Raw genomic sequence first — 27,981 nt, 5'->3', positions numbered from 1 at the left:
AGCATAACTTACGTCATCTTTCCCCGCTCGAGAAACTGCCGCCAACAAATTGCCGCAAAAATTTTAGACCAATTACCCTCCCAGCAAAAAAACTATGGAAAGCATTTACAGAGAGTATTCAACACGGGATGTGTGAATTCTATTAAAATCTTGAAATTAAATTATTTTTGCGGAAAAATGTCCTCATTCCTGAAAAAAATTTCAAATTTACATTATATGAATTTAGCAACTTCTGTTGACGTTTTAAGGATTTTTTTACTTTTAATAACAAGGCAATAATAGAGAACGTTTTTTGATGCCCAGATGTTCACTTAATGTAATTTGGTTCTCCATCTTAATGCAAGGACCTCGGCATGAGCAGTACTGCCCTTGGGTAAATCCTTATTATTCTTCACTTTTGTAACTGTTTCTACTCGTTTTGTCTGGTAAACCGAAATTCAATTCAGTTACTGATCAACAATTGAAACTCTTCGCGGGAGAACAAGGAGATATGTTAAGAACGAAACATGCAACCATTGTATCAGAGGGATTATCTTGAGTAAGATGATTTTTACTCAGGGACCTCAAACTGCTGATTTTTGTCATTGTTTGCATGTGTCTCTAAAATGTGTCTCTTTGTATTTGCTTTATTAATTCGTTATGTCTATTTTTTCGAATTTCGAAACATCTGTTATGATTCTCCGTTATATCAGCCAAACTTATAGCGGGAGTGCTTTAAATGGAAGGTCTTTTATATTGGTATAATACAATGGGGATGCGGTATTGAAAAGAAAGAATACATGTTTTGCAATAAGGCCTCAAGCAAATTTTGTTCTCAAAATTGAATTAATGCATTAAATCAAACAAAAAAATTAAATAAACAAGAAAGAATTGTGATTGATTATCCCAACAACTATGAAAATAAAGTTATAGCTAGAATTGCAAGAATTAAAGTAACATCACGGGGATACACTACGAGAGATTTGGACTTCAGGGAAATTGTTTGGCACCCTCCCGGATCGTGACAATGTTTGTCACCGCAAGCGTCGCGACATTTTTTGAATTTTGATCGCATTTTGCCAAAGAATTCATCATCATCTTCTGTTATGATTCTGACTTCGTTATCGTAGGTTTCGAAGCAGTGGTTTTCGCATTTGAGCCAATGACGTTTTGTTTTGTTGACTTCTATAATAAAAATGGTATTCAAGTATCTGCGGTATTCATTGGGCCTAGTTTTTGACCTCAACTGAAGCAAAGACTAAAAAATTATGACCGGGAGGGGCTCTATTAAACCGTCAAGCTTCATTCTTAAAGTCAAGGACCAATCGTTTTATGGGTCAAGAAAATCTTTTCATGTCTATTTATTTGGTTCACGCATGGTCTTTTCATTGAGGTCGATAAATAGCATTGTAATAGTCGAGCTAACGACAATTCACCGGTGTCGAGCTAACGACAATTCTGCTTTCTTGTGTATGAAAAATGTTCTATTTTTGCTGCTGTACAAACTGAAGCACCAAGAAAACAAAACTAAATCAGTGCAATCTAATTCAGAAAAGGTAAAAATGCAAAGGCTTGGTGTTTTTTATAAAAAAATTAAATTGCAATTGTTACCTTAGATTTTTATCGTGCCGTATTACTTGATTCAATGAAACTACGTAGGTTTATTCCAGTGGCCTTTATTTCTGATAGACATGATGAATATATAGCGTTCTTAAGTTGTCTTCTCTTCCTATTTTGAATCACCAGTTTTGAAAAAACAACACAGATTTTTGGTTGATTGAGTGTTTCACCTGAATATCAACAGATGAAGGGGCAAACTTTGTAACCAGGTTATAAGCCCTAGTGCAAAAGAAACTGCACGTAAATTTATTGAAGCAAAACTATCAGATAACTTTTCCTTGCGTTTTTAAACTCAGCATTTTGAGTCAAGCGGAACATTTTTGGTCAAGTTAACATCTATTTGGAAAATTTTTAGTCAAGCAAAAATAAGCTTCAGATTTTGAGCCAATCAGAAATCAGGGTGAAAAAAAAAAGGAATCAAAGAAAAACTCCAGTATGACATTTTGGGTCAAGCAAAAGTTCAGCGTGAATACTTTGTGCCCAGCTAAAGTCCCGCTGTTAGCTGAAGTTGAGTTTAATTCTTTTCTCTGTGTCTTTCAGTCTAACGACTATTAGGGTGAAAAACGGTCTTTCCATGCATTTTGTTTGACAACCATGGTCTTTTCTCGTTTCTTAAGTCCAGGCATGAACATTGGATTACCCGATTTGTATCTCAATTTCATAATTTATAAACTTGTTACAAACTACTTAAATACTACATTCACTACTTTTTATAACTTAGTTAAGACTAAATTCACTAGTTTTACCTACTTAGTTTATACTTTGCGAGAAAAGGGGGAAATAAATACAAAAAAGTTGAAATATCGCCAATACTGTTAAACAAAAACAACAAGAGATAATGATAAATGAAAATTGGCAACCAGAAATAAACAAGGCGGCTCGGTAATGTGCGATGGCATAAAAGGTTCCGACCCCGCCCATCCACAATTTTGGCATAATTGTCTACCAAATGAGGAACAGATAGAAAAACCCAAAAATTATTTTTTGCGAATCCCAAAAAAGCCCAAGTCTTTTTCAAAAAATTCTGTATGAACGATAAGATAGCCTCCAAGGCAACTAACTCAGTGGAGTAAAAATTGATGCATTAAATTGCTGTAATATGTCAATTTTAAGAAAGCGAGTCAAGACGAACAGCAAAATCAAACAACAACAACAACAAACATTAATTACATCAAAAAGTTTATGTCCCTCTTAAAAACTAAATTTAATAACAAAGTCAACATACCGTCAGATAAACCTAAAACTACACAAAAATAACTTATAAATCACCAGAAAACATATGCGACCAGTCCATAAAAAGGTTTGGTAACAATTATACAAAAAAAGAACAAAAACAGTAAAGTAAAAAAATTAACTTATTTTTTGAAACAGTTAACTTCAAAGTAATAAATACCATTAGAAATCAATTAAAAATACCACAAATTTACGATTAACACTGCTTCTATAGAAGGGCACTAGAAACTGTCCTTATTCATTTTTTAAAGCGGCTAAAAAGAACAACAAAGAACAAACAAAATTACAAATGAAACTTGCCAGAAAACGCTGTCAAAACCGTCACGCCAAAGTTTGGCACTCAAAAAATATTTGATTGCGCCTTCTTCAAACAGCTATAATGTAGTACGTGGCCATTCATTAGTAAGACTAGGTAACAAGTAGACAAAAAAGCGAACTGCTAAAGTATGTAATAATTTTAATTTTTTTTTCGAAACAAAATTACATTCAATGTCATGAAAGGCATTAATTACAAAAAGAGCTATTTAAATAGGGTCGTTTATTCGTGAAAAGGAAGCCCTCGAGAACTGTAATTATCCAAAATATTTCTTGCATCTACAAAAAGAACCTCAAATATGACAAAAATCAAATTAATTTACTTTTTTTTGTGAAAATCCGGCGTCGAAGCCAGTAAGGTCATAACAAATTCTTTAAAAAAAAGATTTTGGGACACCAATCCCTTTTATTCCCTTGACACCCATAATGTCATATTTGACCTGTAATTAACTAACGAGATTAGGTAACAAAAAGAAACATAAAAAGAACAAAATTGCGAAGTTAAAAAGTTTTTTTTTTTAATTTTGGAAAACGATTGTTTTCAAAGTCATGAAAGTCATCAGCTATCTACTTATATCAGAATATCGGTTCTTCTATTCTTCCATGAAAAACCAATGAAAGCTATCACTATACAGAAAATTTCATACGACCGAAACGACAAAGTATAAACGACAGTTAGAGACAAAATTAAAAAATTCAATTGATTTCTTCAAGAAAGAGGCGTCGAGGCCGTTAAAACGATGATGTATATCTTTCAGGATTTTAATATGCTCAGTTGTGCAATATTCTGAATGCTAATAAGGTGACCTGAGAACTGTCAATAATGTGATAATGTGACAAAATTAGAAAACGTGAAAAACTGGCAAATATCAAAAACAAAAATCTGAAATCTTTTAGTATCAAAGCCAGAAAACAGTAACTTCAGGCTTAAATCTGCAACCGAGAATAAATTTTAAATCAGTAGAAAGAAGAAGCAGGCTTTCTTTGCTGACACTAAGCTTGAAGTTGAGCAAATTAGGAAAAAAGTAGAGGAAAAGTTGATTAAGCCATTATTTATTGAAAAGTCAATTATTTTTTAAAAAAGAAACGACCATAAACTTTCAATTAAAAAACTAAATGCATTAGCTTGGAGCTGCTTAGCAAGCGAATTGGTTGGACCTATCACTCCTGAGCTTTGATTTGATATGTTCTGTTCTTTATTATTAAAAAAAATGTCTTTTTTTTTTAAAAAAAAAGACCGACTGATTACAACCCGATTTTTTTTGTAACAGTCCAAGATTGGCCCAAAACTAGCCCTGCTAATACTTATTGTCCGTTAGGAACAATTGATTTTTCGAATGTTGTAGATATAGATAATTTGTTAGTTGAAAACTCAAAATAAATTCTGCATTTTTGATAATCAACGAGTAAAGTTAGCAAAAAACGGCCAAGTTTTAACTACAGTGCACTCTCAGCGGACTCTGAAGTAGAAATATCCCCCCTCTGAGTCTACAAAGATTGTATGAGTTTGTTTGGGGGTGTACTGTCGGCAAATTTAATCAAAGTGGACTAAAGTAGCTTATTTCGTGCTGTTTTTGATGAAAAAGGCTAAATTTTGAAATGTTTATCCAGATTTTTTGACCAAAAAAATTAAATCAAAACAATCAACAATGCTTGTTCGTCTTCAAAAATAAAATCAACGACACTATTCTTAAAAATTATAACAAATTTTAGCAAAATTGACGAAAATTTAGGCAAAAATTCCGGAAAATGTAAAAAAAAACAACGTGAATTCACTCTTCTTTTCTCAGAAGTTTAAACCTCGATAACTCCCTGTAGAAAACGAAAATAAAAAAATCTTTTTAATTCCATATTCTACGCTGGACGAGCTTTCTAATGATACCAGTCTCAACTATCTACGATGAATATATCGAGCGGCGAAAATTCACGGAACAAAAAAAACCCATTTGAGTATATAGTTCCTCCCCCCTCAAGAGGGTCGGAACAATAATAAGCGCAAAACAGTGTATTTAAAAGCCAACCTTTCCATTTTGTGAAATTGCTCAAAAGAAAACTTTATCAAAGAAGTAACATCTGTCCTTATATTTTTCGTGATCATATTGAATCATGAAAGTTGCAGATGCAAATGTGGCCATTGAACAAATGCGTAGAAAAAATTGGAATTTGACAACTACTTTAAGTCTTGACAACGCGCCAAATTTATTTTTTCTACTGGATGATTTTTCTTGAGAATCGAATAATCCCCCAGTTTTGCAAATTGTACGTCCTAGTTTTTTGTTAATTGTAGAGTGTTGGTAATTGCACCTGCTTTCCCTATTTAACCTAAATGAAGAGCAACAGAACTGACATTGTAAATCCTACTTTAATCTTTTTCCAAAATGTCGAATAGCTTTTAGAAGAATTTTGCTTCAAAACCAATAGCTTTATAAACATCTTCCCATTTTGAGACAGGAGCAACACTTCAATATGATTAAAGCTTCTAATTTATTAAAACCGTAACAAAAATACAAAACCAATTACTCATATTTAAAAGCATATCATTAAATTGAAATTGCTGCTGATGGAAGTGAGGACGCCGCGCCTAAATCTGAGTATCGAGGTCCATTTATAAAAAGAAAACTGTGCTCGACACAATTGGGAATGAGAAATTCGACAACCGAAAATTCTATCTGCAGTTCTAAACCTTTGCTCCTCGTACACAAAACTTAGATCTTGAATTTTTCAAGTGACAGAAACCGTCTTTTTTGTTTCGAAAAATTAGAAGAACGTGTAAAAACATACGTCTTACTGAGAATGGTATACAGTTGATGTTTTAAACTATTCAATTAGAGTCCCCTAAAGTAGACTCCATTAAACTCTTTGGTAGCATCTCAATTGACTCCACTTAGCTGCATTGCTTTTCTCCATGGGCGTTTATCTTCGGTTCCGAGGAAAAATTGTCAAAAAACGAAAAAAAAATTGAAAACTGTCACTAGGTGCTGCTGTCACTGGGGTGCTCTAGTGTATTTTGGCTAGATTCATAATCCTTACCTTGATGTTAAGTTTTTATGTCATATACTTGAACCCCTTAAGTAATTTCTACCATGTTATCATTGAAACTTATGTGAAATTTTGGGCCCATTGTGAAAAAACATAAAATCATAAAATTTGATCTACTTTTGTGAAAGTCGCAGTGATTGCGGAGACAGTGTTTGTACATCTCGACCTCTGGGTCCATTCGACACTCTTGTATGGCTGCTATGATGGACCAATTGGTGCAGAAGTCCTCTCCTGTGATTAGTTTCCTTGCGTACACCACTACATTGTCGCACTCCTCCGAAGTTAGAAACAGGCATTTGTCTATCAGATCTCCGACTGTTGGTACAAGTGTTGTTAGAATCATAAAACCTGCAAAAATAACATTATATTTACTGCAAAATAATCGTTCTGACGACATTATAAAAGATTGTTGTGAACCCAAGCTAAATTAACCAAATTGAGCTCTGGTTGTATCAACTGGAAAAGAGACTTTGGATCAGACTGAACCAGCCCATTTCTTACTTCAGAAATTGCCGTTAGTAAATACAAGAGAAACGTCGGTATGTTCTGGTTTTAAACGTAAAAAATCGCCAAATGTTTGGTTTCTTAGATTCGGTTTTAAATGTAACAAATCGTCCGTATATTCGGTTTATTAGCGTCTGTATGCTCGTTATCTTCGATTCCGTAAGATCGGTTTTGAACAAAACATATTGTTGGCATGGTTGGTTTCAAACCGAACAAAATCACGAAAAAAATACTTATGATTTTGATTTCTCTTGATCATATCAAGGCTCAGTGAATGTGATTTCCCACCCTGGCTCAGCAAGTTGTTCAATTGTTCAATTTATATCTGTTTAAATGGTTTCATAAATGAGGTAAAGAAGAATATCAATCAATTTTCGCTGTACGCAAAGAAATCTGCTCCGAGAGGTACGTTTGAAACTCCTGCGATTAGAAAATTGCCATAAGACTAGACTACATTATGAACGAAAAGCTCAAACTTTGCATGGAATAAAGCGATACTTTCCTACGTTTCAAAGCAATTATTTGTACAGAATCTTAGAGAACGAACATACAGATGATTACTTAAGTTTGAAAGCGTTTCTACAGAATCTAAGATACAAAACATACCAAAAACTTCGGAGGCAAAAACACCTAATCTGAGAAAACGATGATACTAGGATTTGGAAAAAGTTTTCAAAATGGATTTCTCCCTTTAAAATCAGCATAACTAAATTTAATCTGGAATTCTATTTAATCCCTGGTAGATTTATCTTTATAACGCGTACACTGACACAAAGAAAACAAAGTCTTTAGCTCAATTGTAACTCAATTCTGTTGAGGTCAATGTTTTACATGGTTGCCAAATGAATGCTTATTAGTTTTCAAAGGAACGGCTTCTCGGCGAAAAAATTGTTTATTTTCAAAAATTTACGTGTGCATTGTGTGCATGTTTTTGCTCTAAATTTAGATATACAGGTTAGACTGTACGCAATTATATTTTTTATACCATTATAAAGTCTCACTCGCAATACAGAACGGATGCCAATCAGACATACCATTTTGCGATTTTGCTTGTTTTGTGAGCGGCTGTGATTAGGGATTTCAGAAAAGCGTACTTTCGTTTCTTTTTTGCTGGCAATTGATGTAATTGTGGTCGGTTTTTGCAAAAATTAATATCATGATGTTTTTCTGTGAAAATTGTATGTACTATTTTTAGCTCAGAATTAATAAAATTAGAGCATTCAATATTGGAAAAAAAGTTTAGTATGCAAGAGAAAACTCCCGGTGAATAGCGCAATTAATGCAAGATTAAATTTTTTTGCTACTATTTTGCGGTATTACCGTGAGGATCTCGATGCCGTAGAGAAACGGACAACTTGATGATACAAATATTGACCTGGCAAAAAACGACAACAGCTTGCAAAATAGCAAATGACGCCTTAGTAAAATCTGAACGTCCATCATAACTAAAACAGTACTCTCATATTAAATATTGTTTTGAATGTTTGTTAAGTTTGCAAATTAAATTGTAACTGATGTTTCTATTGCTTTTTGGGGTCGTTTGCTGATTGGTCAAAAGCTATAACTGTCAAGGTTATTTTTGAAATAAATTTGTCTGTAAGTTTGCAAACTAATCGTAAAAAAGTTGTCAATGTGTCACCTGTTTTCCAATGAAGCAATTACCCATCTTTACTCCTAATGTATTCTTTTTCACTTTAAAGTCAAAGTCAAGGCCTAATAGTGAAAGATTCTGACCAAACCAGTGACTCATAAAGAAAAATTGTGACCAAAAGTTGATTAAAATAAGTGGAATTTTTAAGTGCAAAAGAACAAGGAAAAGATTGTAATTCCATACAATATCACGTATTATTTCAAATGAAATCTCTGCTATGTGGGCTCTGTTCTTTAATGGGCTGTTCTGTAATGTGGATATTGTAGTAACAATTTTCTTTAAATCAGCCATAGGAGTTGATTGTGATTGTTTTCCAGTGATTCTACTGTTGAACGCAGAGAAAATGGTCGCTGAAAACTCCTAGAATTGAATTATGCAAGAATAAAATTTAGAATAGCTTCAGATTGGTCTTATTTCGGGCAAATTGAGCAATTTTCAAGTTAGGGGTGTTACAGTTATATGCTGAAAGGTACTACAATGTAACTGCCAATTCCAAAACTAAAAAAATAAGCACTAGAATGAGCACATGAAAACAAAAACTGTTTTTGAGAACTGCTGTGAACCTCAGTTTTACTTTATCCTACAGCTCCTGTGATGAAACCACTTATTTCATCACGCACAATTTCAAGGATTACACGCAACCTGATGTCAATGTAAGCAGTTTCTGTTTATGAGCTATACTTTTCTTGATTTAAATAGAAAACATAAAATACTTCAGGCAAGTTGATTATTGAAAGCGAAGTAACAGAAGCAGTTAGTTCCTCTGTTTTGAAAATTTAGCTGCCAAAAATTTTGCTTCTGAACAATAGTGAGTTTTGGTTTTTTGCATAATAAACATTCGATCTGATATGAACTAGGTGTGAACGAACCGGCCAATTTTGATTACAAAATGCGGGATACATTTTACAAAATCGAGAAAATTTTCATAACTGTATAATCTATTACTTAAAGTCTCAAATGAAGTCTCTGCTATGTAGGTCTTGTCCTGTAATGGGCTGTTACGTACTGCGGATATTTTAGTAGCAAGTTTCATTAATTTAGCTAGATGAGTTGATTGTAATTGTCTTCCAATGATTGTCCTTTTTTAAACAGTTTTCAAATTGAACAGTTTTCAAATTAGGGGTGTTCCAGTCAGATGCTGAAAAGTACTACAATGTAACTGCCAATTCCAAAACTAAAGAAATAAGAAACATGAAAACAAAAATTATTGTTGTGAACTGTTGTGAACCAATTTTCACTCTATCGTACAGATCCTACGATGAAACTGTCACCTTCATCATGCAGCAGCACACTAAAGATTACACGCACTCAGTTGTTTATGTAAACAGTTGCTACCTATGGATTTTCGTTCTGGATTTAAATAAAAAACCAAAAATATTTAAAGCGAGTTGTTTATTGAAGCGATCTAACTGGAGCAACTGGTTTTTATCGTTCGAAATTTGAGTTGTCAAAAAAAAAATTTCGGAACAAAAGTTAGTTATCGTGCTTTACAAAATATATGTTAGACTCGATACGAGCTAAGTGTGACCGGAAATTTGTATGTATTTATTACAGAACGCAGGGTTTTTAACTTCAAAAAGAAGGAATGCATTGTAATTTTATGCATTATCACGTATAATTTCAAATGAAATCTCTATTATAGGGGCCCTGTTCTGTAATGGACTGTTCTAAATGCGGATGTTTTATTTTAAAAAATCTTTATTATAGCTAATTGAGTTGAATGTGAGTTTTTTCCAATGTTTTTACTGATGAAACAGAAATATTGTTCGCTGGAAATTCTTAGATTTGAATTTTGTATGATTCGTTTTAAGAATTGCTTCAGATTAGGATTTAATGCGTGTATATTCTATTGTTTTCAAATTAGGAATGTTCCAGTCAGATGCTGAAAGATACCGCAATGTAACCGCCGAAGCTAAAAGGAGATCCTTTACCTTAATGTTCAGTTCTTACCGCAAGCAGATTTGAAATGAGTAATCCTTTTGCTTGGTTTGAATGTTTGAATATGAGCACCTGAACCCAAAAAATATTATATTCTTTTATATGTAGTCTGGCCAAACAGAAATCTTTTTCATTCAGAAAAGCTGGGAAGTTTTTCAAAAAACAATAAATTATTAAAACTGATTTTATTAGATCACTCCCAAGCGCTTTTAAGCGTCTGCAACTGTGAACAGAGGTGACGTGAGGAAAAGAGTAACCAATGGCGTGAAAAAATTGGCAAAATACTGTGCCAGCCATAATTGAAGCAAATTTGAACTAAAGTTGCTTACTGTCACCATTTTCCACACGGGCTCATAACCCTAGCCTTAGACAAGGCCGAAAAGAATAGTAAGAAAATCGAATAAATTTACACGACCCATGTTGAGGTGCCACACAGGAAATCGTTATATCCAGACCGTCCCAGACGGAAAGTGTCCATGTCGAAATCCTCCCAGACCAAAAGTGCCTATGCCCAGACCTTTCGTACGTTCAAAATTTTTCGTGCGTTCAGCCTGCGTTCAAAAATCCCCATTTCCAGAGTTTCGTGCGTTCAAAATTGCCTATGTCCAGACTTTTTTTGCATTCCAAACAAAAATTTGTCCGATAATTTGTGCGTTCATGTCCAGACAATCGTGCGTTCAAAAAACTTTATGCCCAGACTTTCGTGCGTTCAAAATTGCCTATGTCCAGACTTTCGTGTATTCCAAACAAAATTTTGTGCGATAATTTGTGCGTTCATGTCCAGACAATCGCGCGGTCAAAAAACTTTATGTCCAGACTTTCGTGCGTTCACAATTGCCTATGTCCAGACTTTCGTGTGTTCAAAACCAAAGTGCGTGCGCTCCAAAATTTACAATTGTTATAAAAAATTACTAATTTTTTTCTCTTCCCTTTGTATCCTTTTCGTTGTCTTAATACTGAGGTTTTTTTTAATAGCGGCCTCACTAATCTCCAAGAGGCTGTGAGTTGTCATTTTCAAGGTTTTCACTACAGCTAAAAGATTCTTCTTTGAAATTATTTTTGATTTAAAGCTTTTCGAATTTTCCGGTTCTTTTGTTGCCCTGTTTATCAATTTCCAACTTGTTCTCATTAAGAAAAATTCTGACAATTTCATTCTTGATAACTTATTTTTCTTTCAGTTCTGATCTTTTAGCTGTTATGAGAAATTTCTAAGTAGCAATATTTATAACAACATTGAAAAAATAACTGCTATAATTACAATACTATAAAAAATGAATTTTATTTTCTTTAGTCCAATAACCTTAAAAATCATAAAATCGAGCGTTATTTGCTTTCTTAGTAGTTAAGATTGAAACTAAGAGTGTAAAGCAGGAATTTTTTTTGCAATTTGTAGCAGAAGAAAAGAATTGGTCTCGTAATGTGACTCGGTGTGCGCTCATGATGGTTCTTATCAGAGGTCATTTCGGTCTGAGACATCGAACTTGCTTTCGTTGAGTCAATTTACAGTTTTAAATTACCTGTAACAACATGCTCAAACCTTCCTAAACTTAGCAAAGTTAAATCTATTTAGGGTGGTGTCTTTTCTTGTTTGTTTATCAGAAGCATCGCAATACTCAAGTTTCGGCAGTTCAGAAATGAAATTCTTACCGGAAACCAGCCACCACATTTCATTTGTGAAGATTCATCAGGAAAAACAGCATGTTCGCAGAAATTCGGGAATAACATTAATGGAATCTTCAAAGCAATTGGGCGCGTTTGCCAGTTTAATGTACAGGAAGTTGATAAAGGAGAATAAAGGTCATTGCAGTTTTACATGATCTGTTGAAAATTCTGACCATGTATGAGAATCGCGTGTATACAGTACGTCTTCATAAATCCATGTTAGTAATGACCAGAATTCACACAAATGTTTGCATTAATGTCCAAATAACCGTGATTCCAATATGTTGATACATCTAACTATACTTGTGACCGTAGGAAAAAATGTGTATGCAAAAGTATACAGTATTGATAACGGAAATCCCAACAATTGTTCCTAACATGTGCTATCGACCAGCGTATAGCTTCGTTAACAGTGCCTGCTATTTCGATGTCGAAAATGGTGCACATGAAACACAAATTTTGTGTCCTGTTTTCACCAAGTATGCGTCTATGGTACAGTAATTTTTTTTCAACTTAAAAGTCCCTGAACAATTTTTGATAAGCGAACCCCCTAGTTGAGAAATCTTCGGTTAGAAAAAGTAAGAAACCGTCGGTATCGTCGTTTTTTTCTAGCCCAAAACGACGAAAGCCCTTACGTCGGTATCCTCGTTTTTGTTCGTTATTGAACGTAAGAAAGAATCAGTATCGTCGTTTTTAGACGTAAGACAGATTCTGGATCGTCGTTTCTTCATCGCAAGCGAGATTTGGAATCGTCGTTTATTAAATATAAGAAAGCATCGGTATCGCCGTTTTTAAATCTAAGACAGCATCGGTATCGTCGGTTTCCAAAGTAAGAAAGAATGGGTATCGTCGGTTTTTAAACGTAAGAAAGCATCGGTATCGTCGTTTTCAAACGTAAGGAAGCATCGGTAACGTCGTTTTCAAACGTAAGGAAGCATCGGTATCGTCGTTTTCAAACGTAAGAAAGCATCGGTAACGTCGTTTTCAAACGTAAGGAAGCATCGGTATTGTCGTTTTCAAGCGTAAGAAAGCATCGGTAACGTCGTTTCCAATCGTAAGGAAGCATCGGTAACGTCGTTTTCAAACGTAAGAAAGCATCGTATCGTCGTTTTCAAACGTAAGAAAGCATCGGTAACGTCGTTTTCAAACGTAAGGAAGCATCGGTATTGTCGTTTTCAAGCGTAAGAAAGCATCGGTAACGTCGCTTCCAATCGTAAGGAAGCATCGGTATCATCGTTTTCAAACGTAAGGAAGCATCGGTATCGTCGTTTTCAAACGTAAGGAAGCATCGATGACGTCGTTTTCAAACGTAAGGAAGCATCGATAACGTCGTTTTCAAACGTAAGGAAGCATCGGTAACCTCGTTTTCAAACGTAAAGAAGCATCGGTAACGTCGTTTTCAATTTCAAACGTATGGAAGCATCGTTACCGTCGTTTTCAAACGTAAGGAAGCATCGATAACGTCGTTTTCAATTTCAAACGTATTGAAGCATCGGTACCGTCGTTTTCAAACGTAAGGAAGCATCGATAACGTCGTTTTCAAACGTAAGGAAGCATCGGTATCATCGTTTTCAAACGTAAGGAGGTATCGGTAACGTCGTTTTCAAACGTAGGGAGGCATCGATATCGTCGTGTTCAAACGTAAGAACGCATCGGTATCGCTGTTTTCAAACGTAAGGAAGCATCGGTAACGTCGTTTTCAAATGTAATGAAGCATCGATAACGTCGTTTTCAAACGTAAAGAGGCATCGGTAACGTCGTTTTCAAACGTAAGGAAGCATCGGTAACGTCGTTTTAAACGTAAGGAAGCATCAGTAACGTCGTTTTCAAATGTAAGGAAGCATCGGTAACGTAGTTTTCCATTTCAAACGTATGGAAGCATCGGTAACGTCGTTTTCAAACGTAAGGAAGCATCGGTAACGTTGTTTTCAAACGTAAGGAAGCATCGGTAACGTCGTTTTCAAACGTATAGAAGCATCGGTATCGTCGTGTTCAAACGTAAGGAAGCATCGGTATCGTCGTTTTCAAACGTAAGGAAGCATCGGTAACGTCGTTTTCAAACGTAAGGAAGCATCGGTAACGTCGTTTTCAAAAGTAAGGAAGCATCGGTAACGTCGTTTTCAAACGTAAGGAAGCATCGGTAACATCGTTTTCAAACGTAGGGAAGCATTCGTAACGTTGCTTTTAATTTCAAACGAATGGAACCATCGGTACCGTCGTTTTCAAGCGTAAGGAAGCATCGATAACGTCGTTTTAAGACGTAAGGAAGCATCGGTAACATCGTTTTCAAACGTAAGGAAGCATCGGTAACGTCGTTTTCAAACATAAGGAAGCATCGCTATGGTCGTGTTCAAACGTAGGGACGCATCGGTATTGTCGTTTTCAAACGTAAGGAAGCATCGGTATCGTCGTTTTCAAACGTAAGGAAGCATCGATAACGTCGTTTTCAAACATAAGGAGGCATCGGTAACGTCGTTTTCAAACGTAAGGAAGCACCGGTAACGTCGTTTTCAAAAGTAAGGAAGCATCGGTAACGTCGTTTTCAAACGTAAGGAAGCATCGGTATCGTCGTTTTCAAACGTAAGAAAGCATCGGTAACGTCGTTTTCAAACGTAAGGAAGCATCGGTATCGTCGTTTTCAAGCGTAAGAAAGCATCGGTAACGTCGTTTCCAAACGTAAGGAAGCATCGGTATCGTCGTTTTCAAACGTAAGGAAGCATCGGTAGAATCGTTTTCAAACGTAGGGAAGCATCGATAACGTTGCTTTCAATTTCAAACGAATGGAACCATCGGTACCGTCGTTTTCAAACGTAAGGAAGCATCGATAACGTCGTTTTCAAACGTAAGGAAGCATCGGTAACATCGTTTTCAAACGTAAGGAAGCATCGGTATTGTCGTTTTCAAGCGTAAGAAAGCATCGGTAACGTCGTTTCCAATCGTAAGGAAGCATCGGTAACGTCGTTTTCAAACGTAAGAAAGCATCGTATCGTCGTTTTCAAACGTAAGAAAGCATCGGTAACGTCGTTTTCAAACGTAAGGAAGCATCGGTACCGTCGTTTTCAAGCGTAAGGAAGCATCGATAACGTCGTTTTAAGACGTAAGGAAGCATCGGTAACATCGTTTTCAAACGTAAGGAAGCATCGGTAACGTCGTTTTCAAACATAAGGAAGCATCGCTATGGTCGTGTTCAAACGTAGGGACGCATCGGTATTGTCGTTTTCAAACGTAAGGAAGCATCGGTATCGTCGTTTTCAAACGTAAGGAAGCATCGATAACGTCGTTTTCAAACATAAGGAGGCATCGGTAACGTCGTTTTCAAACGTAAGGAAGCACCGGTAACGTCGTTTTCAAAAGTAAGGAAGCATCGGTAACGTCGTTTTCAAACGTAAGGAAGCATCGGTATTGTCGTTTTCAAACGTAAGAAAGCATCGGTAACGTCGTTTTCAAACGTAAGGAAGCATCGGTATCGTCGTTTTCAAGCGTAAGAAAGCATCGGTAACGTCGTTTCCAAACGTAAGGAAGCATCGGTATCGTCGTTTTCAAACGTAAGGAAGCATCGGTAGAATCGTTTTCAAACGTAGGGAAGCATCGATAACGTTGCTTTCAATTTCAAACGAATGGAACCATCGGTACCGTCGTTTTCAAACGTAAGGAAGCATCGATAACGTCGTTTTCAAACGTAAGGAAGCATCGGTAACATCGTTTTCAAACGTAAGGAAGCGTCGGTAACGTCGTTTTCAAACGTAAGGAAGCATCGGTATCGTCGTGTTCAAACGTAAGGAAGCATCGGTAACGTCGTTTTTAAACGTAAGGAAGCATCGGTATCGTCGTTTTCAAACGTAAGAAAGCATCGGTAACGTCGTTTTCAAACGTAAGGAAGCATCGGTATCGTCGTTTTCAAGCGTAAGAAAGCATCGGTAACGTCGTTTCCAAACGTAAGGAAGCATCGGTATCGTCGTTTTCAAACGTAAGGAAGCATCGGTAGAATCGTTTTCAAACATAAGGAGTTATCGGTAAATTCGTTTTCAAACGTAAGGAAGCATCGGTAATGTCGTTTTCAAACGTAAGGAAGCATCAGTAACGTCGTTTTCAAACGTAAGGAAGCATCGGTAACGTCGTTTTCAAACGTAAGGACGCATCCGTAACGTCGTTTTCAAACGTAAGGAAGCATCGGTATCGTCGTGTTCAAACGTAAGGAAGCATCGGTATCGTCGTTTTCAAACGTAAGGAAGCATCGGTAACGTCGTTTTCAAACGTAAGGAAGCATCGGTAACGTCGTTTTCAAACGTAAGGAGGCATCGGTAACGTCGTTTTCAAACGTAAGGAAGCATCGGTAACGTCGTTTTCAAACGTAAGGAAGCATCGGTAACGTCGTCTTCAAACGTAAGGAAGCTTCGGTAACGTCGTTTTCAAACGTAAGGAAGCATCGGTAACGTCGTTTTCCAGTTCAAACGTATGGAAGCATCGGTAACGTCGTTTTCAAACGTAAGGAAGCATCGGTAACGTCGTTTTCAAACGTAAGGAAGCATCGGTAACGTCGTTTTCAAACGTAAGGAAGCATCGGTAACGTCGTTTTCAAACGTAAGGAGGCATCGGTAACGTCGTTTTCAAACGTAAGGAAGCATCGGTAACGTCGTTTTCAAACGTAAGGAAGCATCGGTAACGTCGTCTTCAAACGTAAGGAAGCTTCGGTAACGTCGTTTTCAAACGTAAGGAAGCTTCGGTAACGTCGTTTTCCAGTTCAAACGTATGGAAGCATCGGTAACGTCGTTTTCAAACGTAAGGAAGCATCGGTAACGTCGTTTTCAAACGTAAGGAAGCATCGGTAACGTCGTTTTCAAACGTTTAGAAGCATCGGTATTGTCGTGTTCAAACGTAAGGAAGCATCGGTAACGTCGTTTTCAAACGTAAGGAAGCATCGGTAACGTCGTTTTCAATTTCAAACGTATGGAAGCATCGGTACCGTCGTTTTTAAACGTAAGGAAGCATCGGTAACGTCGTTTTCAAACGTAAAGAAGCATCGGTAACGTCGTTTTCAAACGTAAGGAAGCATCGGTAACGTCGTCTTCAAACGTAAGGAAGCTTCGGTAACGTCGTTTTCAAACGTAAGGAAGCATCGGTAACGTCGTTTTCAAACATAAGGAAGCATCGGTAACGTCCTTTTCAAACATGAGGAAGCATCGGTATCGTCGTGTTCAAACGTTAGGAAGCATCGGTATCGTCGTTTTCAAACGTAAGGAAGCATCGGTAACGTCGTTTTCAAACGTAAGGAAGCATCGGTAACGTCGTTTTCAAACGTAAGGAGGCATCGGTAACGTCGTTTTCAAACGTAAGGAAGCATCGGTAACGTCGTTTTCAAACGTAGGGAAGCTTCGGTAACGTCGTTTTCAAACGTAAAGAAGCATCGGTAACGTCGTTTTCAAACGTAAGGAAGCATCGGTAACCTCGTTTTCAAGTTCAAACGTATGGAAGCATCGGTACCGTCGTTTTCAAACGTAAGGAAGCATCGATAACGTCGTACCCAAACGTAAGGAAGCATCGGTAACGTCGTTTTCAAACGTAAGGAAGCATCGGTAACGTCGTTTTCAAATGTAAAGAAGCATCGGTAACGTCGTTTTCAAACGTTTCGAGCGCACTTTTGTCTGATCAGAGGACGTTTGGAGAGCTGAAATAGGTTAAATACTTTCGGAAAAAATCTACAGTTGAACTAACGAACATTTTGTTCAGATTTTCCAGTATGTTTTGGGTGTGTTCCCCTCCTCCTTCTCTCAACCGGGCTGATTAAGCAGGCCTGCTTGAATCGAATTAAATTAATTTAAATCATTTTTTTGTGCAAATGGGTGACTGTTGAGTCAAAAGACAAGCAGTTCCGCTGGATCTGATGGAGCTGATGGAAAACTGAAAAAGATTTTCATTAAGCAAATGTTAATTGGATTTAATTCCTTGTTGTTTTTATCGGCCTTTTTGATTTGCTATTGCATGTCAACTGTTGTCGAAAGTAGTAAGAAGGGAAAAACTTCGGCTTTGAATTAAATTTGTACCTCACATCTCTTTTTTTGAGTGTTTGAGAAATTTGCTTATAATAACTCCAAGCAATAGTTTTGGGATCCACTGCTATTAGTTTCTGAGATCATGTAAAAATGGAAACATTATTGGGCACTCAAATTTTTTTGGCATAGAGTAATTTTTGCAATAGTTTTGACGAATCGCTAATTATTTGTTAGCTATAATTAAAGTAGGTAATCATTAGTTATATTCCCAATTTTGAAGTTATTAATTGTACGGACCCACTTTACTGGGGAGGAACTATACACTCAACTGTTTTTTTGTGCAGTCTATTTTTGCCGATCGATATATTCAACGTACAGGATTGTGAGTGGTTTCTCCATTAAAACAAGAAATGTTTGCTAGTTTGACAAAAACGTCATCATAAAAATAAATAAAGAGTTTTTGGTTATTTATGGAGTTACTCTTACCAAAAATACCTCCAAATAATTGAAAATTTGGAGGTTCGGTTCAATTGCGCAGACATTAAAACTGGTGATACGATCTTACTTTGATATATATAGATAATTTTGTTTGCCAAAAAACAATTACGCAATATTTCAAACAATTGTGTTTTTAACTGCCGTGCAGCAATACCAAGGCCAGTATCGATCTCATCGTTGGGTTTTGCAATGAAAAGTTTTTGCCTTAAATTTTGGGTCTGTCATTTTGAATTTGTTTGCATTTTCTTATTCTGATTACAAAAAAGATTTTTTTTTCATTTAAAAGTGTAATTTTTGGAGCTATTTTGATGTTCCAATAAATTTAAATGAAAAGATATTGTGTTTTATGATTAAAGATCATGGTTTTAATGGCTCCGATAAAATGTTTTCGTAAATTATTAATGAATTCTTGAAGTCCGCTAGCATTCGATTTCTCTTTGTAGTCCGTCTTGTGTCATAGTCAAATTATCTAAATGGCTAATTTGGCGTCGAAGTACCTAATAAAGACATTATCTAATACATTCAGTTGATACGTAATGTTTTTTTTTGGTAATTCCAAGTAACTCCAGTAACTCCATAAATAACCAACAACTTTTTATTTATTTTTATGACGACGTTTTTGTCAAACTAGCGATCAATTTTTGTATCTATTGAGAAACAGCAAAATAAAGACCACTATTGGTATAGTTGTGGAATTTTATAGTTCAAAAGTTGTTCGGATTGTAAACGAGCTATATTTTTGAAGTACTTTCGCCTCTTTTATTTTTTTATATCAGTTATAGACACGAATGCATTTTTCAAATCAAAATTCAATTGTTAGCAGGTCAAATTTACGTGCAAATTAAGGTCAATGAACATACATAAGTCTTTTTAGCGAAAGGCGAGTGGTTTTTTGGCTTGTACACCCCTTTGCATAAAATTGTTTGTCAGTTTTTGAATTCTGTTTGCATTAAGTGTTAATGTGTACCCTTTTAATTTAGTTTCACATATGACATGTATAAATGCGTTCCTAAGCAGTTAAATAAACTATCTACCACTTTTAATTGCAAGCTTACGCGCGTAATGTCCAACTGTTTTAGAAAAACTTTGTTTTCAAGAACAAATAATGGTTTTTTCAGATTTGCCACTTTCAATCTAATTTCTGCAACCTTTTATTTTCGCCATTTTTTTCAGTTCTTTTTTTGCCAATGTTTTTCAAGGTTGCCATTTTTTAAGTGAGTTATAATGTAGTTCTAATCGATCTGTTAGTTTTTAATAAATAATGACTGGGCTTAGATACTACGAGTTTTTTGAGGTTCTATTTTGCTGTCTTTTCCGACCATGTCATTAATGGCACATTTTTAACAACTCCAAGTTGCATACCACATTAATGGAGTTGAAATAAGGCGCAATTATTTATAAGCAAAATTTTTAGCGAAAAGATTTTGATCTTAAAGGCTTCAACACTGTTTCCTCGCGAAACTGAAATGACTTTTGATTTTGTCTGTATTTGTTCTTTTTGTAGCCATATGAGATTGTGGATGAAGACAAGTACAACAAAGCAAAACTTAAATGCAAAGCACCAGAAAATTACTTATTTTATAGGTTAAAGATGCTTGAAATTTCTTTAATAATGTATGTATAATTTGATTTTGAGTTTTTGAACAAATTAATTTTTTATTTTTGCCACAACATTTTTACTTTAGTAAATTGAAAAGTTAAGAAAAAATGGAATGCTTTCCCAGCGGAGAGAAGTCATTGCCTCGAGCAGAGGTCAAACATTTGTTCGCCGAGTTTCAGTCTTAAAATTGAGCATTAGTTTGTGGGAAAAATTGTGTGAGCTGAACTTGCAGGCCCAGCAAAAGCAAAATTTGTACTCAATTTTTTTAAAAAGAAATGTATATCTACTTTGATGCATTGAGCCCCCGAAGTCATCTGCATTTCAAAGCCTTCTGCGTCTATAAAGAGCAAAGATTCTTCTACCCGACAACTTCTGGCAATTTCTCTCACTAATACGTTTTTATAAGGCTGTGTGATTTAATTTTAATTGACTGAACAAACTCATTAAAATGCAAGACGCAACAAAGGCCAGGGTGTAGAAAGAGATAGTTTGCTCTGTAAACTATTTGTTTTTGTCCGATTTTGACTCCTGTTCTCCGAATTTATACCAATTCAAACTTTACGATTAGAAAAATTTAACATAATTTTATTTAATTCGCAGATCTCCTTACATTAGGCATGGTAGAAAAAGTATTAAGGAAATGTCCGTATTCCACATACAACGAGGGAGTACTCCTCAGTCTCAAGTGATACATTGTTCTTAAAAATCTCAAATTCGGCTGAAACTCTATCATTTTGGATAGAAATTGGGTTTTTTGAATCAAGTTGAAATCAGATTGAGCTTCCTCGAGCTAATAGAACAGAACATAGCACAATTCAGGCATAACTAAAAATGTGCACCATGAATCCGAAAGGACTCAATGAAGTCTATTAAAGTTTACATTAGTGTCTTCAACCGCTCTTTGAACCAACTGAATAGCTACAAGATAATTAATTGCCTCTCATAAGCGCTAGATAAAGCTGCAAACTACAAAGCTTCTTTGCGACAACTCAGTGCCAAAAAATTGGATGTTCTGTTCGATTCATTACGATGCAGAGGTATACCAGTAGTGTGTGTTTCTCCGTTTGACTCCACGACGCAAAGACGCATCGGCCGGAAATCTGGAGTGAGAATTCATCGCTCGCTCACTACTTCATAGCTCACTACTTCGTAGCTAACTACTTCATAGCTCAACGTTCGTGCTTCGCACTCACTCTCGCTCAGAATTCCCACACCAACTTGAACAACCTCACCGTCCTCACCTCATGAAGTCAAAGCGAAGAAACACACACTACTTGTCTCACCGACGGGCCAGCTACGCATACTGTAAAAATATTTGAATGAATATGATCACATAATGTTGAAATATAGTTTTATAATTGAATGAATATTTTCACATAATTGAATGAATATGTTCACATAGTGATAGAAAATAGTTCGAATGCCTGTGTATCCGCACTTTGGCAAGCATATAATTTTGAGTTTTATAATTGATTATATTTATTCACACTCTGTCGACATTTTGATAAACTTAGTAGCTTTTTTGATCAAATGTTCTCACGCATAATTATTATTGTAGAATAACTCGTTCTATCAAATTAAATTCATCTTTGCTCTTCTTTGAGAATCCAATAAAATCTCCATCTTGATTGAAATTTACTTTCCAACCGGGATTTGTATGCAGCAATATTTCAACAGGATGATCATAATTCTCATCTATTTCTACCTGCTTTGAATATCCCTTATACATTGGGTTATATTCATACGTTCCTTCAATATTTATATATTTGAGAAAATCTTGATTGACTTTTATAATGTAGTTTGTGTTGTTCATTTATTAGCAAACAATTTATTCAAATAACTTTTTCTATTCTCAAAAAATTTAACATTTTTCTCACCTTTATGCATTTATTACCAAGGTAAACTTTCAATTGCATTTTCATATTTACGTTTTTCGTCAAATGCACTTAGTGATTTTTTCTCAACTTTTTGAAGGAACATATCATGATTAATAGATCTTATTAAATAGTTATCACAAGTCTTTTGGTATTCTCTTCCAAATAAACAATTATAATACTCTTCAAATTTAATATTTTTTGCTTGTGCTCTAGTAATTCCTTTTAATTTATTAGTTGATTTGTTATTACATTTGAATGCATATGCTTTACTTCTCAAAGCGATAAATTCATCTATCCAAATACTTTCAGGGGTTTCAATTTTAAATTTACCAAGTACTTTTTTATTTTTGTTACTGAATAATTCATTATTAGTATTCAAATTGCTAAAATCAAATAAGTCTTCTAGATTTTTCAAATCACTAATAATATCATCAGTCCTAATACTTAATACCATACTATCACAGTCGGTATCGTGATTTTGTATATTTTCTAAACCAAAATATGGTTGTAGTTCTTCATAATAAGTTTCATACATTAGCAATTTACTCAAATCTAGTACTGCAAATCCTAAATAAATTGGTTTGTCCATCAGAACTTCTGTTTGTTTGAAAGTGAATGAACTATATCCCATGTTACTTAAGGTATAAGATTTGTGAATACCGTTAAATGATAGTTTAGATTGCCATTTCAAAATTTTTTCATTTTCATTATTCTTTAGAAATTCAACTCTGATTCTATTCCTAACATTTTCCGTAGTTTTACCATAAAATGCATTATTAAGCAGTTTATAGAAGTCCTTTTCAAAATCATCATTAGTCTTATTTCGTTTTTGGGTATTATAATCAATATATTTTTCCAACCAACAGGACTGGTTAAATGATATAACTTCATGAACTTTCGTAATTTCCATACCATGTTTCAAATAAAATTTGAGTAGTCTATAGTGTACAAGATATTTTTGCTTATCAGTCCAATCACAAATTAGTTTCTTACATTTAACATAACTTTCAGTTTTATTGCTATCCATATAATCTGTAAAATTATCAGTAGGTGAAAATTTATTCTCTGGACAAAATGGGAAGTTCTTTGTTTTATCCTTAATTTCATCTGGGTATTTCAAATCAACTTCTACAAAATAACCAATTTCAGAATCATCAGGAGTTGAAAGTATAGTTTCAATATCAAAAGAATCAAATTTTAAATCTTTATAAGGTAATGATTGAGACATTGCATATCCATATAAATTATTAGCATCAATATATAATATTTTCTTGTGTTCATCAGATTTCACATATCTATCACCCATAACACTACTTATTCCACCTCTAATATTGTTTTCAAGCAATAATATCATATCTTTATCCTGTAAGGTATCTAATTTAATACTAGTATATTTCAATCCACATTGCCAAGTATAACCAGGTAAACTCACATTATATAATGGATTAATACCAAATTCCTTTACAGATACTTTGACAAACTTTTCAAAAACATCTGCTAACAAAATTACATCAGTTTTCAAATATAGTTCAGTCAATTCTTTACCATTTTTGATTTTAAACTTATCAATTATTTTATTTGTGCGTTCAATTTCTTCTTTATGGGGATAACTATTTGTAAGGATACTATAGTAGTCCTTTTTATCTAAGCTATCAAATGGAACTTCATAATCTTCAAATGATTTGAAATATTCATATGGATATGCTAATTTTTTGTTGAGGAGATCTATATCTTCAGGAAATTCTTTTTTGAGTAATACTAAGTCATTTTCTTGTAGAGACTTTACTAATGAGTCAAGTGCTGATTGTAAAAATCTATAGCTATCTATGAATCTTATACATCCAAAATTATCTGAAATATATTCTTCATTTGTTTTTGGGATTACTTTTAATTTCTGTGATTTAGATTTACTCAATAAAGTTTTAAAAAACAAATGGCAATCATATTTACTAAAATTATGAAACATTACTGGAATAAAATTGCTTTGTTGTTTCTTAACATTGATGTTACAACTTTCATGTGCTGCTCCTCGATATTTACCAGTCAAATGACAGTGATCTCTGACTTTATCTGAATCATTAAAAGGTAACTCACAAAACCAACATTTATCACTGTTTTTAAATTTATCTTCATCTTCAGGAAGCATTTTCAATTCAACATTTGTATTTTTAAAATAGAAATTCATTTTATTTTCTAATTTAATAATTTCATCTACAAACTAATCTACATTATTAGGACCAAAATTAGATATATATTCACTTTGTAATATTGAAGGCAAGTCACTTAAAATATAGTAACCATTACAAACTGGATTCTGTTTATAAATATTAGTAGTGTGTTCTCCAATATTTGTGTCTATAAGTGAGTTATTACACTCAAAATCTGCATATATTCTGAAATATAGTGGTACTTTTTGATAATGCTTTTTCCAGTTTAATTGTTTATCGAGTGGGAGTTTAATTGCAGTGAAATCTTGTTGTTCACACCTATCTTTATGTTTTTTCAACACATGTTCATGTTCAAAGCAACTCAAACACCTTCTACAGATAAATTTACATTTTGAATTACCTATAAATATATGCAATTTCTTAATTAGAACATAGTGATTTTTATAGATTAATAAGTCAATTGTGGTTTCATGCTCAGAATTACTTAATTCAACAGGTACTAATTTATGTTTGCCTTCAAAATTAAATTTTAATTCGAAAATATTAATTGAGAGATTGTTAGCTGATTCAAATTTCTTAACATCTGAAGTTTTGAATCCATTTGTAAAATCAAATCCTTCAATATTTAATTCATTGAAATAATCTAAATAACTAGAAGTTCTCTCAGGATGACCATTCTTACATGGATGTAAGTGAGCTAATATACTCCATAAAAAGCATAGATTATCTTTATTCTGTATATTCAACAACGCCTGAGTTTTCAAAGGTAATTTTACATATGAAGACCCATTTAATTCATTAGTTTTATAAAAATAGATAGTCATTGAAACTAATTTGTCGAATACCCAACCAGATTCTTTCATTTGTTTTTTTTCGATTTGTGATTCAACTTGAGAATTGATAGTTAAGTTATCCAAATCATTTATAGTTAGTACGTGATTTAATTTCAAACTAATATACATCTCAGTTTTATTTTCAATGTAACCAAATTCATTCATTTTCTCAAATAGAGCTGAAAATAAAACTTGATATTTAAATATATATTGCCCTATCAATCTTGCATAGATTAATGCCATTTCTTTAAAAATATTATTGATATCTCTATTTTCAATTCTTAGATCATATTTGCTTCGAACTGTAATTTTACTATTGAGATGGTTTATGTTATGAGAATCTAGTTTGATATTATAGCCTACATTTAATCTTTGAGAAAAATAGAAAGGATTAATCATTTTCTGAGCTAACTGAGAATCAATTTCACTAGGCTTTTGTATAGTTAATAACTTTTTCATTGATAGTTCTTTCAAAGTTGGTACCACTTTAGCCTTTTTAACTATTGATTTAGGCTTCACTTCAATCTCATCAAAGAAATTAGAGGGAATTATTCTTTGATTATCTTCATGTATTTTACTACGTAAGTGTTTTGCATACGACGATCTATGAACGTCAACATTACAGATTTCACAACGTCTTTTGTTTTGCGTCTCCATTTATTAGGCAATAATTTATTCAAATAAAAATAACATTTTTCAAAAATATTATCAAATTCGAGGCTCTATTATACTACCAGCCTCATAACAAAGTAACATATATAATAAGTCAAAATAATTGATATTGTTTAAATAGTGGTCCATTTTCAAATAATTTACAAATCTTAAACCATTAGCAATTGCTCTTTATACAACTTTTTTAATATTAATCTTGATTGGTTCAAAGTCTTCAGGCATATTGTTAAACTTTCTAGATAATTCATTATTGAAATTTATTTTAGATCCCTTGAGCAGAGTTAGACTCATCAGTAATTTTTCTATATTGTTAGTATCAGGTAGTTTATCTGCTATGTTGTAGAGTCTATTTCCAGCATATCTTCTTCGATGAGTATATCTAGTTTGTCGCTTTCTTATCACAGGCTTATTAATATACATTAGTCTATCACAGATATCACACTGTAACATATTATCACCATATTTGAAAAGTCTTGAACTACCACAATAACTACACTCTTCTGGTATAGATGACTCTATAGTTGGTTTTCAAGATAAATTTGATAATTTATATATTTTGTTATTATGGATGATAAATCTTTTATCATTAACTAATCTATAATATTTATCATTTAAAAATATTTTCATTTAATAACCATTGATCCGTTGGCAAATTGTACTACTTTTTGATTTTTATTCAACTTCACATTATTCTTAATTTCATATCGTTCTCTGATAGATTTTGGTTCACTAGTTTCAACCCATATTTGATTATTATGAATAATATATTTTTCTGCTATATGCGTGGGTAATTCTCTATAATTTTTATTGTTGATTGTGATCATTTATTAGCGAATTATTACTGTAGACTTGAAAATAGTACATTCATCGTCAGAGTTATCACTGTCACTACTGCTAAGGTCAGAGTCATCGATAAAATCTAAATCAGAATAATGTATAGATTCATCCTCAGAGTAATCACTATCACTATATATAGTCTCTCCATCACTATCACTTGGTGAGCTCATTTATACTCTCAAAAACTTCTAAAGTTATTATTATGTTTTTGTCTTTGTTCATTATAGTGTAAATTAAATCAAAATAATTAATGTTATCATAATATTTATCTATCTGTAACCATTTAACAAGCCTTAATGCTTCATAACCATACACCCACATACCTTTTGCATCTAAAACCACATTAGAGCCTAAATAATAGAGCATATTACAATATTTTTCAAATATAACATCATTAAAATTTAATTTCGATTTCTTCAGTAATAATAAAATTGCTGCTATTAAATTTGGATTTGACTCACGATAGAGCTGCATAACATCCATACAAATAACTGATATTTTCAACTCTGCATATTTAAATCTGTTGCTGAATTTAGCTTTTCTTTTTCTTTGAATTTTAGTTAATTCTCGTTTCAATTTTACAGCTTTAGCATTGCAAATTAAACATCAATATTCATAGGGAAATTCGATGAAAAATCTTCGGTTGCAGCTTGGACACATAGTAGCATATTTCATAACTACAGCATCTTCGCTTGGGACGTCTTCGCTAAGTTTTTTTCGAGCTCTTGCGAGCTTAACAACTGGAGTGTTCCATCGTCTAATTCTACTACCGTTTGTGTTTTTGTAAGTTTTGTATCGAACATAACTTCATATCTAGTTTTCAAAGATTTTGGTATTTTTGTTTCAAACGTAATTTTACCATCATGAATTATATATTTTTCATTCTCAAGTTCTTTATAAAATTTATTGTTTATGTATTTCATTTATTATAGATTTTTTAATTCAAATTATTTTTAGTTTTGACATAACTTGATCATTTTCACTTAGTGTTAATTTTGACTTCTTCAATATCGATTGATTATATCTTTCAGGTAAAAAATCAATATGGTAAGTCGGTATAGTCTCATGAATTACTTCCGTTATCATGTATAGCTTATTACTCCAATTTGTAGTATCACCTTTAGAGAAAGTTTCATCAATGTCAGCGGTTCTAACTAAGTCTCCTAATTTAAATTTCGGTTTTTGTTTTTTACTTTTACCTTGCAAGTTATTTAATACTCTCTTTTGATTAGTAATTTTAGAAGCTTGAATTGGTGTCATTTTTGTTGAACTGTGCACTGTGTTATTATATTTTTTGATTATTGAGTCAAGAATATCGATCCAGTTAGCGTCACCATTTTCAAATACTGGTTTCTTCAAAAGATTCCTTATAGTTCTGTTAAATCTCTCTGCAAAAACTGCTCCTTTCGATGTATATCTAGAATATCTTTTAATGTTTTGAGATTTTAAGTAAGATTCGAAGATTTTGTTAGCGAATTCTTTTCCATCATCAGTTTCAATTAAGTTTGGTTTTCTTTTTGAATTTGTTATTATTTGTTCAAATGCTTCTTTAATCGTGGTTGCAT

The 27,981-nt window shown here is 33.7% G+C and overlaps 2 protein-coding genes across 2 annotated transcripts in view; one reads left to right on the top strand and one right to left on the bottom strand.

Annotated features, from left to right (window-relative positions):
- The window catches only part of LOC142348425 (GTP-binding protein 1-like), a 447,324-nt gene that overhangs the window by 12,953 nt on the left and 406,390 nt on the right, over positions 1-27,981 (top strand). The gene's annotated exons all lie outside the window — the stretch shown is intronic.
- LOC142348426 (uncharacterized) lies at positions 813-12,175 on the bottom strand. The gene is made up of 3 exons (XM_075399784.1): positions 11,927-12,175; positions 6,304-6,534; positions 813-1,164 (listed from the first exon to the last, which is right to left on the bottom strand). The coding sequence occupies exons 1-3, from the start codon at positions 11,943-11,945 to the stop codon at positions 893-895; spliced, it is 522 nt and encodes a 173-aa protein (XP_075255899.1). The 5' UTR covers positions 11,946-12,175; the 3' UTR covers positions 813-892.

Source organism: Convolutriloba macropyga, chromosome 10 (genome assembly GCF_964194025.1).
Source record: "Convolutriloba macropyga chromosome 10, txConMacr16.3, whole genome shotgun sequence".
NCBI lineage: Eukaryota > Metazoa > Xenacoelomorpha > Acoela > Convolutidae > Convolutriloba > Convolutriloba macropyga.
The sequence above is the reverse complement of the archived record's forward strand: the minus strand, read 5'-3'. Positions and strand labels throughout refer to the sequence as shown.

Coding starts and splice junctions, on each gene's coding strand:
- LOC142348426 (XM_075399784.1), bottom strand. Junction 1,165..6,303: donor TCACTGCGACTTTCACAAAA/GTAGATCAAATT, acceptor TTTTTATTATAG/AAGTCAACAAAACAAAACGT.